General features: G+C 28.4%; 1 protein-coding gene across 4 annotated transcripts in view; it reads right to left on the bottom strand.

Annotated features, from left to right (window-relative positions):
• The window catches only part of SCaMC (Short Calcium-binding Mitochondrial Carrier), a 44,500-nt gene extending 30,392 nt beyond the window's left edge, over positions 1-14,108 (bottom strand). The window contains exons 1-6 of one of the 4 annotated variants that reach the window (XM_011497012.1): positions 13,696-14,108; positions 11,628-11,758; positions 8,794-9,135; positions 7,530-7,656; positions 7,254-7,341; positions 6,965-7,076 (exon numbers count right to left, since the gene is read on the bottom strand). In XM_011497012.1, coding sequence (XP_011495314.1) covers positions 6,965-7,076; positions 7,254-7,341; positions 7,530-7,656; positions 8,794-9,015 — 549 coding nt within the window. In that variant the 5' untranslated portion in view covers positions 9,016-9,135; positions 11,628-11,758; positions 13,696-14,108. Of the gene's footprint in view, positions 1-6,964; positions 7,077-7,253; positions 7,342-7,529; positions 7,657-8,793; positions 9,136-11,627; positions 12,103-13,695 lie in introns of those variants that run through there. The other 3 variants (XM_011497014.1, XM_011497013.1, XM_011497011.1) reach the window with 3 other exon arrangements.
• Between the last annotated feature and the right edge of the window lie 6,820 nt (positions 14,109-20,928).

Below are 20,928 nucleotides of genomic sequence, written 5' to 3'. Positions count from 1 at the left end.
CTATACGTATATTATATTTTTATATGCAAATCATTCTGAAAATTATTATTTCAGTAAAGTACAGAAAACGCTTCAAATTTTTATTATATAAAATATGAAATATTTTGCCTAATGGAATTCAATGCTACTATGCTAGTAATAATTACTACCAATATTTATAATATATTAATAATAATCTAAAATACCATTATCTCGAAGCTATTTCGAATTTTTTTTTTTTTTTTTTTTTTTAAATTTTTTTTAAAAAAATTTTTTTTTTTTTTTTTTTTTTTAAATATTTTTTAAAAGCAATTCTTAATTGATTGCAGAGACGTAATACGAATGAATTATAATTCTTTTTATGATACCTTATTAAATAGCTAATGGATTTAAATATTTTAAAGCAAATTTTAGAATAATTCGATATTAGGCTAAATATTGCCAATATTGTAAAGTTAATTTTAACGATTGAAAAATAAATTTCTTTTTTTTTTTATTACACATTTATTATATTTCATTTAATTTTCATTTAATTTCATTTCGGAAAGTTTATATTACTCTCATATTTTTTTTGAATACTAAGAGTTCGAGATATTTCAGAAAAATTTATATTATAAGTATTGTATATTATAAGTATATTATATTATATTATATTATATTATATTATAAGTATGTATATTATAAGTATTTATATTATAATTATAATTATAACATTAGTTTTAAAAATGTTATCTAATACTAAGAAATGCATTAAATTATATGAACACTGGATAGTTTCCTCATTATTTAACATTTTACTTGTTAGATTTATGATTATGAGTATCATATTATAGTAAAATAATTTTTTTTTAACTGACGATTCCACTTAATATTTGATTATAATAGTAAATTATATAAAAAGAATTTCGTCGTTTAAGTTATTAAAATGTATATTTTATAATGTTCTTTTTAAATTTCAATTAAAATTTTCTTCAATGAAAATTAACTCAATTTAGAAATTAGGAGATTATAATAATAAATATTAAAGAAAAATTGTCATATGCATAATGAGAATCGAATTACTTTAAATTGTAAATATATCTTTTACGTTAAATGAGTTTACACATAGAACATATTTACTATTATGTGTAAATATTTACGCTTAACAAATAATAATGTATGAATCTCGGAAGCAATTAGGATTAATAACATATTTATTTGTGTTCATTTGAAGTGCTAAACAATTAATGAGCATATTCACTTGTTTTTACTGTTAATTGTACAAAATGTAATTTACATATAAATACTAAAATAAAAGGGTTAATATTAGAAACTTTTAGATAAGATATTTATTATTTAAAAAAATAATCGATGCCTTCGAGATATAAAATTTGAATAGCCATAATATTGGTTTCATCAACAAAATAAGTAGTTAACATTTTTTAGTAAATAATAAATATCGCTTATGCAATAGTAAAAATATAAAATCTTTGAATTTCAACACCGAATAATCATTACAGTTGTGTTTATATATTTCATATATATTTCATTTGCGTCAAATGCTCTGTCTATTACGTAATAGGTATAAACGGTATAAAAGGTTTGAAGATGATTAATTGGCAATTTACCTTACCACACGTGAATTATAAAGAGTCTTTATCTCTAATTTTATAAGTAAAATAGAATTCGCAGACTGATAATAGTGATTAAGTAATTATTACACTGATCGAATAATTTTTTTAAGCGAAAAAATATTCTCAACGGAATGTATATCTTATATTTCTCAGATAATTAACAAGCCTCGACGAATCATTAAAATCATACGCTTAAAAGTATTGCAATTATTAAATTGACAAAGAAATTTCATAAAAGCATTACAATATATACATATCAATTTTCATTTAGTAGCGATATGAATTGCTATAAATGGATTTATATAAAGCTTCTCTAAATTTATCTTAACATTAATTTGAATTTAAATTAAATTAGTACAATTCTTATAGTTCGACGACGAACGATAATAATTCAATAATTCATTTAATAAAGCTGCTTGACATCGAAATGTCATTAATAACTCAAGAAATAAATTATACAATATTTCCCAAGTTACACCGGAAATATCAGCGGAATTCACCATTTGATGAATTAGCTTTATTTACGCAGATTATTTATTTGAACTGAATTTTCATTAGAAATAAATATTTCTAGAGCAACAAAATGAACGATACCGAATATGCAGAATGTAGAAATAGTTTTTTGTGAATAGCAATTATTAGTGATAACTAAAAATGAGATCATAATCGCATTCATACGCTACAAAGTACGTTTGAGAATGATTATCGCGAACGTGGTAAGATCGCGTGTAAAAGCATGCAATCGAAAGTGGATTCGCGAAGGTCTGAGTAAGAAAAGCGCAGGATCGAGCGAGAATCAGCGGGAATTATTCGCCGAGAACAGCTGATAATGAAGGTTAGTCGCGTGACTGCAAAGACAAAAGTTGCCGTCTGGCCGTCAGGCACGACAAGAAGCAGAAGTCCGAAAGGGCGTGGAGAGTAGGCGAGGAGAGAGTGAGTGCGATGACGAGCCCTCGCCAACGGCAAATCAGTGGCCGACATTGGGAGTAAAACGCTGTTGGTTTGGCGAGGCGCTCGAGGCGCCACCTGGCGAAATCTCTGCATACTTAATAATAAATTGGCCTTACCTCCAATTATATAAACATTTCTATTGTTTATCGACTTTACGTTTCATTGTGGATACGTTTTGTATATTTAATGCGAGATCGTTAGGATTGTCAATATATGAAGGGAATAGTTGGCTTTAATAACTTAAATTTTGTTGCCGACAATGCGAAATTCTCGAGCTTGCAGTATTGGAAACTAATAATAAATTTGACAAGATATTCGACCTAAGTAATATATGATATTTAAGATGATATTTTGTGAAATAATCAGTATCGAATTTGGTATGACCGTTTTCGTTGTACTTGTGAACTTATTTAATTTATGCGACGTTTAGATTTTGTTCACTTTTAAACTAAAAAGCCTTTTACGAGGATAAAATAAATTTAACGATTTTTAAGCCACTGATATAAAATTTTTGTAAATGACATTTTCTAATGTTGCATTGTATATTGATTTCGACTTGGCATCTATATTGAACCAGTTTTTTGTCATGTAAAAATTAGAATGAAGTAGCGTATAATTCAGTTTTATCTAACTAATTTCCTACAAAAGTTTTCTATAACCTACAATATATGTTTTTATTAAAGTATTAAACTTTTTTTTACAATTAATGTACAGTCTAATTAAAAATTCAATTTACCAAAGTATTAAAACGATATTTACGATAGATTTAAAAATAAATGAAATTTGCAAATTGAGAGGAGCATTCGTATACATTAAGGAAGTTATTACAAATACGAATTATAACAATTTAAGATCACTGGTTGATTAAAGACTATTAAATGTCAATTGAAATTATACAGACGAACAACCAATTAATTGGTTACAATTTAAAAAATTTCATTAAAATAAATAGAATTAAAGTCGTTGTGTAGATTTCACATAAATAAAACATTTTTGGTAATAAACAGTTTCAAGTACGATCATTAAGGTAAACGTGACCTGTGACAAAATGATGATTTTTTGATAACTAGTGTGCAATTTGTAATAAATGAACAATAGGCCAAATATGTTTTTGTAACACACAAATGTAATAAATGTAATGCCAACAATTTAGAATTGTATTATAAATTGTAATATCGCCGTCAATTATAGTATAACAAAAAATAAATTATTAACACTGCGTGCATATATAAAACAGTATGAGTCAGTTTGAAATATTATAAGAAATTGATTTGGCGAATTAAAAATTCGCCAACCTAAATGAAATCATAGTTTGGATGTATAAATTATAAAATACGTGGTGAAATGTTTTATGAGCAAAGCCAATAAGATTCATAACATGCCTTGTGATCTTTTAATATTTAATTTTTTGTTCAACAACATATATTGCTTTTCAATAATCTATTTTATTTTTTAATTAAAAATATACCTAATGGTACATAAACTATAGTATAATATTGATTAGAGAGGAAATGGTTAATTTGATCTCGTATTTCGAATTATATAAAAGTACTTTATTTGATATTCTAAATAATATTAAAAATTTTATGGGATCCATCTAAAAACTATTTTTAGTACATCACAGGAGCGAAAAATCTATAATGAATATTAATTGATTTTAAATATCTTTTAATAGAAATTTTAATATTTAAAAAATAATATTATCTTAAGAGTTTAAAGAATTATTTCAATTTCAACTCTTTTATTATAAAAAATGAATAAGTTAATATTTCTCTTTTTCATAAATAATAATAATAATAATAATAATAATAATAATAATATAATGCTTCCTCAAAAATAAAAATTTAAAAAGATATTAGATTTTTTTCTAATTTGTTTTAACAAGATATTGAATTATTAGATAAAAAATATGTTCAGTTAGAATTTATTTTTTAAAATCGTTGTTCACTGGAAATCTCATACAGTCCGTACACTATCGACATAAACTAATATAAAAATATAGTTTTTATAGTCAAATATTTATCATAAACAATATGTTAAAGTATTTTTTTAACGTTTTCTTATAACTCTGCCAAATTTAAAATATTTTATACATTCTAGAAACGTGTTACCTCTCATATGTATATATATATATATATATATATATTACATTTCCATTTTTAATCTGTGAAAAACTGTTTTATAGTTTATTTTATTATATGCGTCAATAAGTACTTACAGAAATATGAATCTATCATTTATAGAAAAATATTAAACTGTCGTTTGTCTTTCATGATAACATGGTGATATAAATAAATATATTTCATTTAAATAGTACGTCAGTTATTTAATTATTCGGAAATTTAAGATGCATTGTAATATTTATCACAGAGTTATACAATCATAGAAAAGTTTGTTAACCATTGTTTGCAGGTCAGTCATAACCTTTCTCATAATGTCAATGTTAATATTACTTTAATTAAATGCGTTAAAGTTATTTAATGATTTCTTCACTTTAATGAAAATTCAATTAACATCAATTTTAATATTCTTCTATATCAATTTCCCTATCACTTCATTCATATTTATTATATTTTAAAAATAACACGACGAAACATTCTTAACACGTTGATAAAAAAAAAAACTTATTTTATTACATAAGAATCGAGAAAATTTCATAGTTGTACATTGTAACATAATTATAAATATAACTCCATGCTTTAAACATTTTATTATTATTATTATTATTGTTTCATTTATATGATTATTACAAATCTTTTACCAGAGATAGATGATACCAAGAAAATAAATTACGAAATAGTAATATAAATTTTATTATGATTCTAATATTAAAGAAAATAATAATAAAATTAATAAAACAATAAGCTATAATAAAACTATAATAACGATTAAAAAAAAATACAAAATTTTCTATAAGTATTTAATAAAAATATGAATGAATTTTCTACTTTTAGTCATAACGTTCATAAAAAGTAAGAGATGAATATTTGATTCGGTAAAAAAGTTTAGCTTTTTGTGTTTATTTTAAAATCCTAGAGAACGTAACATAACATATTCAAAATCTAAAAGGTAATGAGAATGTCTATAAGTAAATAAAAATAGTTGTAGACCAAAAAATTAAACCATATAAAATAAACTAGATATTCGTAAAATATTAAAATCTATAAAAAAAAAGGTTTTCTCTAGTTTATGTGAACATTTAAAGTGCTCAAGAAAATATTTCTAAAGTTAATACTTTCAAAATTAATTTCTAAATACTTTATAAAACAACAGATTTATTATTTATTACAATTCGTAGTAAATTATTTTTTCTCGACGTTCTGTTATTGTAATTTTTACAAATTGGTGTACAAAATATGCTAAAAGTAATTGGCTATTTACATTTTAATCTACAGAGCATTAGAAATTGCCTTCAATAAAGTACGTATATTAATAAAACTTTAAGTAACTTTAATTATGTAGTGTTATTGTACAAAAAAAGATGAGAAGAATAATTGCTCAATCATTATCATGAATAGACGCTTTTGCCAATATCATACAGTCAAAGTAATTATAATATTTATCATCTATATAACCCAAAAAATATCACTATCGATTTATATTAAACATATCGAATACAATAAAGGAATAAGTTTGCAAACCAAGTTCATATAATAGTATTAAAATAATTATTACTTGCAAATTTTCATTTGCTGATTCGGCTCTTTAAGAATACATTCGATAGTGAATGTTGCATTATACAAATTATAGTACAATTATAGTAAAATGTAATCATCAATTTAAATATAATATTTAACGTAAAAATATCACTGATAAATTCTTTCTGTAAGAAGTGTATTGGCGCACATGGAATTTCACTATGAACAAAAATCCTATTCCCACAAAATAGAAAGCATATACGATTTATAAAAATTCAATTAGCTAATATAATAAACAACGCTTTCAATGTTTAAAGAGTAACGGGACCATTTTTATCGTCAAAGTAATTATTATAAATCTAATTGCTAATTATACGCCTTGAAAATTCCAAAAGCTATGTAGTTTTTATAAAAATGGATGCTTTTTATTTAGAACCCAGTTAGTTTTTCTTAATATTTTCGTAATTTTTAGTTACTATAGTCACAATAAGTTGACATTTCTATTCGAAATGTTTATAACGCTTGATAATACCTATGAACATTTATGTATAATAAAATTGTTATCATAATACTTGTTTCGCCAATAAAATTTCAAACAATAGAGTATTTAAAAATATTCAGCATACAAAAGTCCTAGAAATCAGAAGAATATTATTTTCATAAAATCACGTCGTTTTAAGCTAATTTCCTTAAAATCGTCGATCTTTCGTACCATTATATTATCCCCTAATACCCACACATTAAACACATAAAGCTCATCGGTTAAAGTATATCAAAACTCACCGTGGAATGCCGCCAATACTGAATAAGCTCATGAATGTCAGTAGTAGGCGCATAAAGTAAAAAGTCTCTCCATTCATTAAAACTAATGTTAAGGCTTCCATCTTTATCCATTCTGCAAAAACGTACGTGTATTTTAGAACGTAATTTTTTAAAATTAATGAAATGTCTTTTTTATACATTCGCAATGGGGTGTTAAAATTTCTTAAGATAAACTCTCGGTAAAACGTCCTATAATTTTTTATTTAACTAATAGCAATTAGAGTAAAAATATTAATTTAATTGAACAAACCTCTGAAGCAATTTCTTTGCTTCCGCTCGTTCCATTTCGATGCCAAGATCCTTAAATGCCTTAATTAATTCTTCTAAATCGATTTTCCCTGTACATAAGCAAATGTTACATGAAGATTTTTTCATAAATATCACTAATGTGTATACAAATACATAACCTTAAATTAAAGAACAATTAGGACCAGAATGTTTAATAAAGCTTTAAGAAATTTATTTTAGTTTAATAATGGATATTAATAATAGTTGTATGGTATATAGAGAATCACGAGTAACATACCGTCTTTATTCTTGTCGAGGTCGGTAAATTGCAGACGTAAATTTTTCTCGTGCTCCCGTACATAATGGATGAATTCTGCCAAAGTGATATCACCGCTTTTTGTTTGATCGGAGCGGGCCAAAAATTTCTAAAGGTAAAGTTTTTTTTATTAGTACATATTTTTTTATACGAATAATTTTGCAATGAATGTATATGGGGCTTGATAAGTAGTCGTTTTATTACAGTGTTATGCTCGTAATAGTAATTCGGAAATAATAAATGAATCGTTAATAACATATACACAAGGTATAGGTATAAAATAAAATTAATTAAGCGTTTTACTAAACTAATTTTTGTATTACAGTGCAACTGCATTGAGAGAATTTTTCATAGTATATAATTTACCATCCTTCTTTTTCTATAAGCAAACCAAGAGTAAAAAAATAAAATTTCTTCATCTCAACGTGTATCAAAAAAAAAAAAAAAAAAAAAAAGATTTTCGTTAAAAAAAAAAAAAAAAAAAAAAAAAAAAAAAAAGCAATTTGATCGTGCCAGTCGAAAGATTATAAAAATTAATTTCAATAAATTGAGTCTTGCTGTTCTGTGAAAAAAATTATTAATAAATATATTTTCAACTTTACCCGTATATGGTTTGTTATTATAAAATAAAATGACCTTACTTTACTTAGTTCAATTTTAGTGCAATTAAAATTAGAGAAAATGTTCATATTGAGATTTAGCAATATTTCAATGTAAAATCGCTTTTCGTTGAATTGGCATACATTATGAATAAATTAAACTAATCGTGATACATACACGTTGCGATTAAGATATTTATCGCAATATAAAATGTTAAACGTGTAAGTGTTTTAGACAATTTCGAATTAATGAAATGATATATTCGACAAAATGGAGCTTACAATCATTATCTAAACAAAATAATTGTCAACTTTTTAATTCGAATAGCATTTAAATATTGTATGACAGTTTTGCCATATAAATTAAATAGTAAATTATGAAAAATGTATAATGCATGTGAAATTATTATTTTCATATTGTTTTTGTATTACTTAACGATTTGCATTATTAACCAACTTGCGACTCGACTACAGCAAGCTACATCATTCATAATTCATAAAAGAGAAAATTGTATTGCTAGCGAACCGTTATCGATCACTGGCAATTACCGCTATCGACTTTTATAAAACTATTTAACGTAAAGACTTTGGTCTGGTAATTGATAAATCGAGCGTCGGAAGAAAAACTTAACCCGAAACTTACGCACCTGTGCATAATGCTCGTGTACGCCGGCCTCGTGGAGCGCTTTGGAGAGGTCGTGCACGTCGATACGGCCTTTGCCGTCGAGGTCCAGGGTCTGGAATAACTTGCCAAGGCGCTCTTCATCCTGGGCCGGTAACTCATGAAGGTAGTGGGCGGGGGGCGGGGATAAGACCACCGCGGCCACTCCTAACCCTTGGACACTCCGAGACAGGCTGCTCGCGGGCATCGCCGCGGACTCGGTTCGCGCTTGCCCCGCTCACGCCTCCCGATGTACCTCTGCTCCTGGACCCGGTATCATCCTCCTATGTCACGCGTAATCGATAATGCTGCGGATTTTCTCCACGGGCTGCAATCACAAGGTTTACATTTTTAGGAGTTTGCGAGATTTTAGATTTTTGCCACTTGGTTTATACGGAGTTTGAGGAGCTTTAAAAGGCATTAAAGTCGTATGTCTGGGAAGGATAATCAGGAAATTGATATAATTAAACGTACGCTTAAGGTCATATACAACAATATATGTACATTTGATCCTTTTCCATATTAACTTTAATTTATCGAATATAGGCAGTTGTAATGATAGCCAAGTAATATTAGGGATTTATTATTATTATTATTATTATTATTATTATTATTATTATTATTGTTGTTGTTGTTGTTGTTATTGTTATTATTATTATTATTATTTTATTTCTATATAATAGCAGTATAACAGAGTATTTCTATCTTATTTTACACTAGCGTTTTTCATATTTTCAACACCATAATTTCACATCAAAATCACGTTTATAAATTTTTTCAGTCTCAGGAAAATACATTTATATTTACAGTACAAATGAAATGATCGATATATTCAAGTCCTAACAAACATTATTTTATTTTATTAACAAAAATATAAAAGAAAAAAAAAAAAAGAGAGAAGGAATTTTTAATACTAATAATACACGCTTTGAGTAAATATGATCGCATTTGCGCAATAACGCTTTATGACATAATTTATTATTGTCGTAAAAATTTATAATAATCATTCAATATTTTAATAGCCTTACGTAATACAATTATTATACAATATTAATATTGAAAAATATAAAATAACATAATTTTTACGAACCATTTATTTTTGCCTAATCTTTCATTATTTTTAACAAAAATTTGATATAAACAAAACGGTGATAATACGTTATTATCTTAATATTATATGAATATATGAATTATCATTATATTCATGCAGTAAATAATCATTAGAGCATGTACAATTTGCTAAGAAACAAAAATGAAAATATTAATCAGTAGTATAACCGAAGGTATTTCTCTTTTTCTTCCGCTGCCTAAGATTATTTCGTGAATTCAGCGAAAAGTAAAAAATATACATTTTCATTTCTTTTGTCTTTCAAATCGGTAATTAACTTTATGAACATCGATGTAAATCAAGCAGTTAAGATTGAAAGAAAATTTCATTACCAAATGTAAACTATACGGTAGAGTTCAGGGATCCATTAGCTGTATTATTGTTATTCTTACTTTATCGTTAGTAAAAGAATTTTATTTTTAATTTTTTAATTATTTTTCAGTTTGTATAATTTAATTAACGCCAAGGAATATGCATATATGAACCGCTGTCGAATAATTTTATGTTGGTCGTGTAGAAAAAATACAAAAAATTAGAACATTCATCCGTAGTTTCGTTTACATATAAGTGACAATTAAAAAGTGACTTGTATGTTAAAAAAAAAAACAAACAAAAAAAAAAGAATGTAAATTAATAACTATTTACATAATTAATTTTGTATTATTATTATATAATAATAATAAATATAAGTAGCGTTAGAGAAAATTTTGTCTCTTAATTAGAAAACCGAGAATCGTTTATAAGAAAAAGCATTAATCAGTCTTGTGAAATAAACGAAATTACGTACACTGAATGCGCAAATAAATAAATTTTGTGCGATACTAATAATGAAATTATCATGCATATTATAAATATAAAATACTTATATTATTGTTATAGTATTATAAAATGTTATAGTATTTATTTTATATTTGTTATCGCGATATTTGTTGCAGAGATATTATATATTTCAAGGATATTAATTGAAAGAATAATAATAGCCGAAAAATTCGTCTGCTAATAAATTTATTTAAGAACTTAAGGAAGAAAATACGTTTCCGTAAAAGGATAGACACACGCTTGCAGTGATGAAGTAATCAAGTAGTTATGCTCGATCTATAAATCGATTATATTTTTATTTATCTCTATTACACGCATATGAAACAACTTTATCGTAGCTTAACACTGTCGAAGTCTAGTAGAATTTTTTTTTTTTTTATTTATTATTTTTTTTTTTAATATAGTTTTTAATGGTCTGACCGCTAGAACTTTATAGCTACTCACGTACCAACTCAGAGTTCCAATAAACTATAAAATACCTTTTGTTACTCTTTCAATAAGGAATTAAAAAGGAAAAAGAATTATGTTTCATTACATCTAATAACAATTTATCGAGCGGATACACACGACTTTTTGTGCATAAACGACTATAGGTAAAACATGAATTTTTCCCTTTTCACGATGATCCTCGATATCAGTCACTGGAAGCTGTACTACAGCATCCGTACGCTGACAAATATCTCTCGTCTACGCTTTACGCGCACATTTCCTTAAGATTACGATCCATTGACACATTAAACGACATTTCGTCAGATTTCTTCGATTACGCAATGCAACAAATTTTTCCAACCGAATGACAATAAAATAAAGTACACGAATACAATCTCCATCATCGTGATTTTCAATGAGATCGAGAAATTTATCAATTTAAATAAAATTCAATATAGGCATACCTTTGAGGCTAATCGAGGCTAAACGTGGCTGCCAATTCATTCAAACATATTGAGGATCGACGATAGGATTTTCTCGAAAAGGAGCTGCACGGGAGTACGATTGTTCCGTTGCAACAGTGCAACTTCAATACCTAAAATAATTGCACGTCCGAATTTATGCACAAAACTAATAATCCGTTTGTAGATACGATTAGCCGAAAGGAATTACTCTTATTTATTACATTAAGATAAAATGCCGTGGAAATTAACTTTATTGGCCAATAGTAGTCGGAGCTCCGTATTGACCTTACTTTTAAACGAGCTTTATGCCGTCACTGTTATTTCACTATTATTCTTTGGACTTTAACTTTCTATTTTTACGCAAAGAGCGCACGAGAGCAAATCCTACGTCTTTTCTCACGGGCATGCATGCAATGCCACATTATTCCCGCCGAGCAAAGTCATTTAAATTCCCGTGCCCAAGTATCTTGAAAGTCGTAAGGCTCTCGACGCACTACTGACCTGACCGCACGCATTTCGATGAAATCCAACGTCGCTAAAGGTAATTGGCATGGATCGAGGCGGCGAATGCGTTTGCTATAATTACATGAATCTCTCCCCCCCCACCCCCGACCTCACCCCCCCCCCCCACCCAACGCTATCCCCATACCATCGCCAACTTCTACCGAAAACGATATATCAGGCAGAATCGCGATTCCCGTTTACCCTCGGCTGCGACGTCGCATATCCACGTACCGAGAGGTCGCGCGTACCCACCCGAGGGGGGGCGACTGCTGTGGCTAACGGTAAGCAAGCACCTGCGCCCAACACCTTGCCCCACTTTCACTCGGGTGTAGGGCGGAGGCACGTCGACTCCTCGAGGAATCCGTCGCCGCTTCAGCCCAGATGCCTCATCCGTGCCTTCGATTTTCCGCGGCACTGCTTCGCCCGTCTCTTTCACCGCGACTCTCTTTTTTTATCAGGTTTCGAGTGATTGTGACTCTGGCAATTTAAGGGATCGTACCTGCCTCCTTTCTCCATCACCCCCCCCAATCATGCTCCAGTTAACGGCCACGCGCGATCGCTCTCTCTCTCTCTCTCTCTCTCTCTCTCTCTCTCTCTCTCTCTCTCTCAAGCAGCGTCGCCGATGATCATGACAGTTTTTCTTAGCGCTTGGTGCCCGATTAGCTGTCAACGTCTCTATACACACGCTCAACACATGCATTTATTTACTCGCGCGTGCATCACAAATCGTCGTGATTGATCGTAATATGACGAGCACAAGCACGGATAGATTTTTGTTTAATATTAATATTAAGCGCGGACTCGGCATTAAGTAATCACCGCGTGGAGGAGATCAATATTTAGTTACTAGTTTTTAATGTTCTGTATCATCGCGGGTTATCACTACGGGCCTATTCGCGATTAGCAAATGATCTAAGCGTAAGGCGATTTGAAATGCCGCTCTCCCAATTCGGGAGCGCACAGCGGGCGCGATCGATGATAAAAAGTTGTGGAAATCCGGAAAGCGCGAGGCATGCACTACCATTCACCATTCGAACCTTCAAATTATAAATAGAAATTATTGGACATAGTCGAGTACGAGCCGATCCTCCTACTCCTTCTCGTCCTCTTTCCCGTCCTCCCCGGCTGTCTCATTCTCCACGTTGCCCATGTCCTGCTAGTCTGCGGAGCCACGAGGCTTCCACGATCTAGGAGGAAGGGGCAGCATCCCCGGATATCGCGTAAGAAGACATTACAAGGCCCTTGGCATCCGTTTGCTCCGGAGCGAGCTGGCCGAATCAGATAGAGATAGATAGATGTAGGAGAGAGAGAGAGAGAGAGAGAGAGAGAGAGAGAGAGAGAGTGAGACCGTGTGAGAGAGGAGAGAGGAGGGAGAGGGGGGAGGGGGGCAAAGGGGACGGAGCGAAGAGAAGAATAGGCGACAAAAGGCGGGAGAACGCTTGCGATCAAAATCGGCCTTAGGCCCACGGAGCATTAGCATACGGAGTGTTTTGAGGAACATGAGACACGCGTGGGAGTCGAGGGCCAGTCCCAACGAGGATTCGCCCTTATCCAAGCGACTCACCTTCTGGTTGCTCGTCCGCCGCTGGAAGAACCTCGTCGTCCCAGGCCGGCGAAGGAGCCGCAGGTCGAGGCTGGTCGAAGGGATCAGTGGGTACGCGTGGCAGACCACCCGGGCGTCGTCCTTGTCCTTGATGCGGCTGCTGCGTGTCCCAACCGAGCTCGAACGATCTGGGACAGGGGGTTGGTGCGCACCAGGAAACTCCGAGGCGACGACGACAGGCGGCGAGTCGTGCGGGCCAAACAACGGGAACGACGGGAACTCCCGAACGGGTGGCCGCGTTCCAGGAAATCTCGGAATGCCAAGTGGGGGGCGACATCTGGCCTGAATAAAACCACGGCCGGTAAGGCAGGTTTCGTGGCAGCTGTCGGTTGACGCACACACGCGTACCCGTAGCCAGGATCCGAGAGGTCATCATTCTCTGCTTGACGATATTGTTATAACGGTTCGTTTCTTTTCTCACGATCGTCCTGGACATTGCGGCACGCGTACTAATATCTACACCACGAATTACGTCTGCACGCCTTTCTTATTTATTTATTTCTTCTTCTTATCCGTACGAGATATTCATTAAGTAGGAGCGATATTACATTTTGGCACTAAGGCCCAACGAATTTGCCGTTTGTCCACTTAAATTCCAGCTTTTTAACACATAACGCTATTATGAGTTTTTTTTTTTTTTTTTTTTTTTTTTTTTTTTTTTTCTTACCGTTTTCTAAAATTTAAAAATTTAAATCTATTCCTTTTTATTTATTTATTTTTGATTGTTTGTTAATGCCGACGTACGATTACGAACAATATTGCTTTTAATAAGTAATTTAATAAGCAAAGTTTATTTATTTAATAATTTATTTTACTTTATTTTTATTTTGTTTAATATATTTATAGAACATTGTCGAATCGTTTGTATTTTTAATACGAAATAGGTCCACTTTTTTTATTGAATCTCCTCGTAAACTTGTACCTTGCTATCTTAATATGTAATACGTCGAATTTTTGAGATTTTTCAGTCGTATTATTTGTAATATGTACTATTACAAAAATTATGCCAATTATTGCTTCATGCAAGTTGAAATATACATGTTGATTATTAGTGAAATGAGAAGTCTGGTAGGAATATTTTTCGAAAATTAGGCGATGAACATTAATGGGATTGGGGGCAAAAATACAAATAAACTTTAAAACCAAATTATATTGAGTATATAAATATATTACATTTGTTGGACAAAAAATACAGAAAAAATGCATTTAACGCAGAATAAGATTGTTAGAGGATGATTCATTACGCCAACGAAAGAATCGATAGTTTGTTTATTCTATAATAATATACAAATTGCCAAACTTAAGTAAATTTTAATACTCTTAAACGGATTATTAGCATTATACAGGAATCCAATGTATTATGGCCCTTTATATAAGAATAAGCCCTAGATTAATCAATAATTGATTTCATTGATTAAATAATTAAAATATCCTCGTGCCGCCTAATTATTGATCTGAGAGAATTTCAAGCAAATATTATAAACAATTCATAAGTATTACATGGGTGAATGTGTATTTTTCTCATAAAACTAACTATTCGTTAATCGACGAATAAAATAATTAAGTGGTGTATATAGAATTTATATATGCCCTTAAATCTGTAATTATTATTTTTATTTCAGTTATTAAATTTTCTTCTATTATAATTTATATTTTGCTCTATTTCTTGGTAATTCGAACAATATTCTGTGTTCTCTGTCTCCACGAGATCATTTATTTCAATAACTTAATTCCCAATACTTATATATATATATATATATATATATAAATAATTGTATCCAGAGATATGATGCAAATAAAAAACTAATCTTTATAATAATTTACTTGATTCTTTAAGAATTAAGAAATGCAAATTAGCTACCAAATCTAATAGATTGCTCTTGTCAATTTATTAATAAATATCTTCTAGAAAATGACTTTTGACTTATGTAAACCACAAATAAATGTATATCTTGCAAAATAATAAATTGTCACTATTAAAAGATATAAAAAAAAAAATCTTTGAAGAAATTTCTTTTTCTAAAAGTAATTCTTACAACCATAGTCTTTGTTATATTTTATTATTAGAATTAGGATATATATATATATATATATATATATAAATAATAAATTAGAGTTTTACATAAGTCATTTTTTTCACATAACATTTGTTTATTATATTACAGATAAAAATGTAAAAATTAAATTATACACATATACTTTTTTTTTTTTCTTAACAGATGTCTAAGATATTGAAATGTACTTTACTTTGCAAAAACGTAAATCTTCATAAAATCTTATTGTTAATACAATTAACCAATACTTGAGTCTGTCCCTTTATTCAATTGTTGTGCTGATGAACCAATTACCGACAGATATATATATATTTTTTTTTTTTTAGTTTTTAAACATAAAATGTTACATTGTATGCATAAATATATTTACAAATGCAATGTGTTTAATATGTAATATAATTAATATTATATATTAATAGTAATAGTAGTAGTAATATTTACTATTACACAATGTACTTTCAACATATTGTATTCGAATAAATATGCATACTCGTAATAATTTTCTGGATCCTAATGTTTTGAGAAACAAAACTTTTAATTGAAATAATAGGTAATGAACTTTTTCATCTCGACGCAATTTTTTTTGTCTCATCATTAATAATATAGAACACTATAATATTTAAATAATGGCCAGGTAATAGGATCAGCATGATTTATTTGCAAATTAATGAAAAATCATTTTTTATTTTTATTTTTCAAACATTTAGTTCGTAAATAAACGATTGATTAATATAGATTGACTAAGAAAGAAAATACAATTTTTTATAGTGAATTCAATTGACATAAATGAATTATACTGTAATCGAATACTTATGCTTACGGACAATAAATTATAATTTTATCTAAGATAATTTATAAATTAGTTGAAACAATGTAAGAATCAAGTAAATTCAGGCTCATGAATTTTGGAAATTTTCTGTTAAATAAAACGTTAGTTATGAAACATTCTTATTAATTAGAAAATATACATTAATTTCTTTTTCTTTTCTTTTTTCTTTTGTCGACTTTAAGAGCATAGATTGCAAATATCATAATAATCGCCTAATCATAATCATTGTTAATATAAATCGCATATTATTGTAGAAAAAACATGATTTAAAAAAGTATTCGAGCGTTAAAAAGTGTAAATTCTCTCTAACCTTCGTTATTCAGGCAGTATACGAGCAAACATTGGCATTGTTTTATATTATTCTGTCATTATAGACAAAGATAAATTTTGATTGCGTATGATTCGCTCGAATTTTTGATAATTAAATTTAATTATGTATTACAAACATTTTAGCAAAAATTTATTATATTAAATTTTAAGATGTTTTAAGTGAGTAGTAGTGTTTCAATTATGTACATCATTCCTCTTTGACGTTTAAACAAAAAAAAAAAAAGTATTTTTAAATTTAAATGTCATTTTAAATAAATCAACAAAATTAAATGATTCTGTTTGATTTCTCTCTCTCTCTCTCTCTCTCTCTCTCTCTCTCTCTCTCTCTCGTAATTCATATTATTACAATAAAATGTAATAATTGAAAATATATTTCTTTATTATACAAGAATATTTAACATTCTTGTCTCAGAAATAAAGATATCGTTTTTCATTCAAAATCATTTATTTTTATTTTCATAATGATTGTATTAATAATACACAAATATTAAAGACAAATTAATATTTACGTATTACATTAGGAGCAACTAGTGAGAAGGACGTCTTTACAGTTCGTATAGCCAACAAGAACTTTTTTCAGCCACATTACAATTATTACAATTGTTTATAATTTAATATTTTGCTATTTTTATAAAGATTTTTTTTTGTTTTTATTTTGTTTTGTTTTGTTTGTTTGACCGTCGTTTTTACATTATCAAAGTAATAAAGCTATAAACTGTTACATTTCTGTAAACAAAAAATCACATTCAATTATATAATAGTCTAATACAATACGACTTAACGTTAAAAATACGTTACGTAACCGTGGAAAATTGTCTTTATTAATGTTAAAATATTGGTATTTAATTTATAATACAAAAATTCGAACGTACCATTCGTTACTCATGATTGGTTTTTCATGTACAATCTGATTATTTTATAAACAAAAACAGAAGAAAAAAAACCACTCCATGATTAGTGATGAATAATTATTTATTATCTTTCGTCAAGCGAAGTATTCCCTAATGTTTGTAAAAATTGATGTACCTGCTTGCATATGGAAGCATATACTTTCGGTACATTATGTTCAAACGACTTTCGTTTTTCTTTCTTTCTTTCTTTCATTTTTTTTTTTTTTTTTACTTTTCTGTCGTACATGTGCAAGTTTTTCCATACGTACTTGTTTTTATCATTTTTACTTTTTTTATTTATTTATTTTTTTATTTATTTTATTTTATTTTTTTTATACCATTAACACAGATACGCGCGTATCATTTATCGTCATACATATATAAAGTGACATGTTTAACATGCAAATAATCTGAAGCTTGCACAAACAGTATTGCTGCGCTTTTTACTTCCCATTGTTTACACAGCCCTCCTTACTTTTGTAATTATTATTTATTTAATTATTTTGTCTCTTGTTCAGTCTACTTACTCATACGCGCAATATAATGTTATTTTTCCTGGTGGAAATTTTTCATTGACAATTTCATAGTTTCTTCAAAAATGTGCAAAATTACATTTCATTTATAATTAGTGGAGCATTAATATGAGGATGAGGTAATTGTTACTATGTCGTTTAAGCTAAAAATTTAAGAAATTTTGTATTTGAATTTGACATTGAGTGAATTTTGTCTACGAATAATACGGACAGTCTAAATATTATTAAACGTTTCGAGTTTGTTTACATTTTGTTGAAATTCGAGCACAATACTTCCAGTTATTGTTTTGTAACTTAAAACTTTCGTAAAAATTACATTTTGTTTAAGTGCATCTTTTTTTTTTCTTTTCCTTTTTCTTTATCAATGCTCAATCGTAAGCTTTATATTGTCATTTTTAATTGAATTACTTTATCATTAGATAAAAACTACCCACCAGAAATTAAGGAGACGTGCGAGTAAAGTGACCAAGTACTTGCCATTTTAAGAGATTCAGCATAAACGTAAGCAACATTTAGATTAAAAAGAAAAAAAATGAGAAACTTACTATTAATAAGTAATAATAATAATAATAATAATAATAATAATGATTAAAAAAAAAATAAAAAAAAAAATGAATACAAGAAATATAAATCGAACAATAACAAGTTTGCAAAACACAGTTTTTTTTTCGCAATCAAACAATTAATGAGGCAAAACAACTTTATTCTTATACTACAGTCTTCATTCGATTCTTTTTTTTCTGACTATCAAAATGCATTAAGTTTTCTTTCCAAACCTCAAAAGCTGTAGAGAAGAAAAAATTAATTTGGAAAATCAAGTTGATGTCATTGCACCGTTGTCTTTTTATCGGAAGAAATCAATTATGTTCTAGCAAAACATTACCTTGTTTAAGATAACTTTTATTATTTTATTGGTTTTATTTATATAGCAGAATGATTGTACGAACGAAGGAAATAATCAAATTTCATCGAAGAACGTACACTTAAAATTGCGATAACCTTAATAAATTCTATAAGATCACGTAAAAACTTTTTTTATGAAATAAAAATATCCTGCCAGAACGTATTTAGTCTCTTCAAAAAGGTATAAAAATAATCCTATTTTTTTACGATTGACGGTTTGCCATCTCCAAATACCTGCTGATCTCGTAAAAAGTCTATCAACACTTCCAATAAAACTGGAATCCATTATACAATCGGCTATACATTATGTATCATAAAAAAAACTAGAGTCAAATAAAATATAATTCCAATTTGATAGTTTTTTCTTTTTTTCCTTTTTCGCAAAGCGGTAATGCATCTTTACGAAAAGAAAAATAAATGAACAAATTAATAATTCACAAACTGCGTAAACTTGAAAACGTAATAAGAAAAATAATATTCGAAACAAAGTACTAACAGAAAAACAGAAGGATAAAAGAGAGTATATATCAATAGACAAAAAAAGTATCTTTTGTCCCCAGTATGAAAAAAATTGAAACAAAGAATATACGTAGAACCAGATGATAATGTAAATTTTTTCTACATAAACGTTATCGAAGCCAATGTGACTCTATATGTATTTCGCTCAAAAGCAAAGTCCGCAGAATCGAACTTGATTTAAATATAACAAACAAAGAAAAGAACGTTGAAAAATCTGTAAAAACATTGTTGGGTCACATGTTCATATGTCGTAATTACAGACAATTGTAATTATTTTCTTTTGCAATTGTGATTACCAGTCTTTATCGTTTATCGACTTCAGATATATATTTATATTTATTATTTTCTTTTATATTTAAATAGAATAAAAGAAATGCTTTGCTCCTTTCTAGGCACAATAAAGAATGTTCTTTTTTTTTCTTTCTTTTTTTACGCGTCAAAAATGACGAAAAAGTTTCCGCATCAATGTTGTTGCTTTTCTTGTTCATTGATTACGAAAAGACATTTCCTCAGAGGAAAAAAATATAATTATGTAATTGCATATTGAGTACGTATTACAATTTGCCTACTTACAAATATATTCATACATGATGATATAAGCTACTACATAATATATTTCATTATGTCATACATTATAATATAAATATATTATTAATATTTATAATCACCTAAAATATAAATTGGAGGTAGACAAAAGTTACGTACATGAATAAAAGTTATATAAAGTATTTTTTGTCCCTGGGCCCTTGAAGTAAATCTTCTTTTTTTTTTTTTGCATTTTTGGCTTGTCATTATATATAAACGTATGAATCTTTGTAAGCAAGACCGTAGGAAGTATATCTTCGAGGATTTCGAGAGTGCACGAACATTATAATTTCTAATGTTAAAGAATGACTTTACCCCAGATGAACTTTCCTTTAATTAACTACATAATAATATGCGAATTTTCCATAAAGATAGTTAAATTTTTATTATTTTTATTTATATAGAATCGAATTGATGAAATCTTGAAATTTAAGAACTTATCAGTCATAATAGATGTATACATATACCTTATTTTTTATATAAAAATAATAAAAATTGTACAAAAAAAAAAATTTTTTTTTTTTTTTTTTTTTTTTTTTTTTTTTGTAAAT

The sequence above is a fragment of the Ceratosolen solmsi genome, unplaced genomic scaffold (genome assembly GCF_000503995.2).
Source record: "Ceratosolen solmsi marchali unplaced genomic scaffold, CerSol_1.0 scaffold13, whole genome shotgun sequence".
Lineage (NCBI taxonomy): Eukaryota > Metazoa > Arthropoda > Insecta > Hymenoptera > Agaonidae > Ceratosolen > Ceratosolen solmsi.
This window is presented reverse-complemented; position numbering and strand designations above follow the sequence as displayed.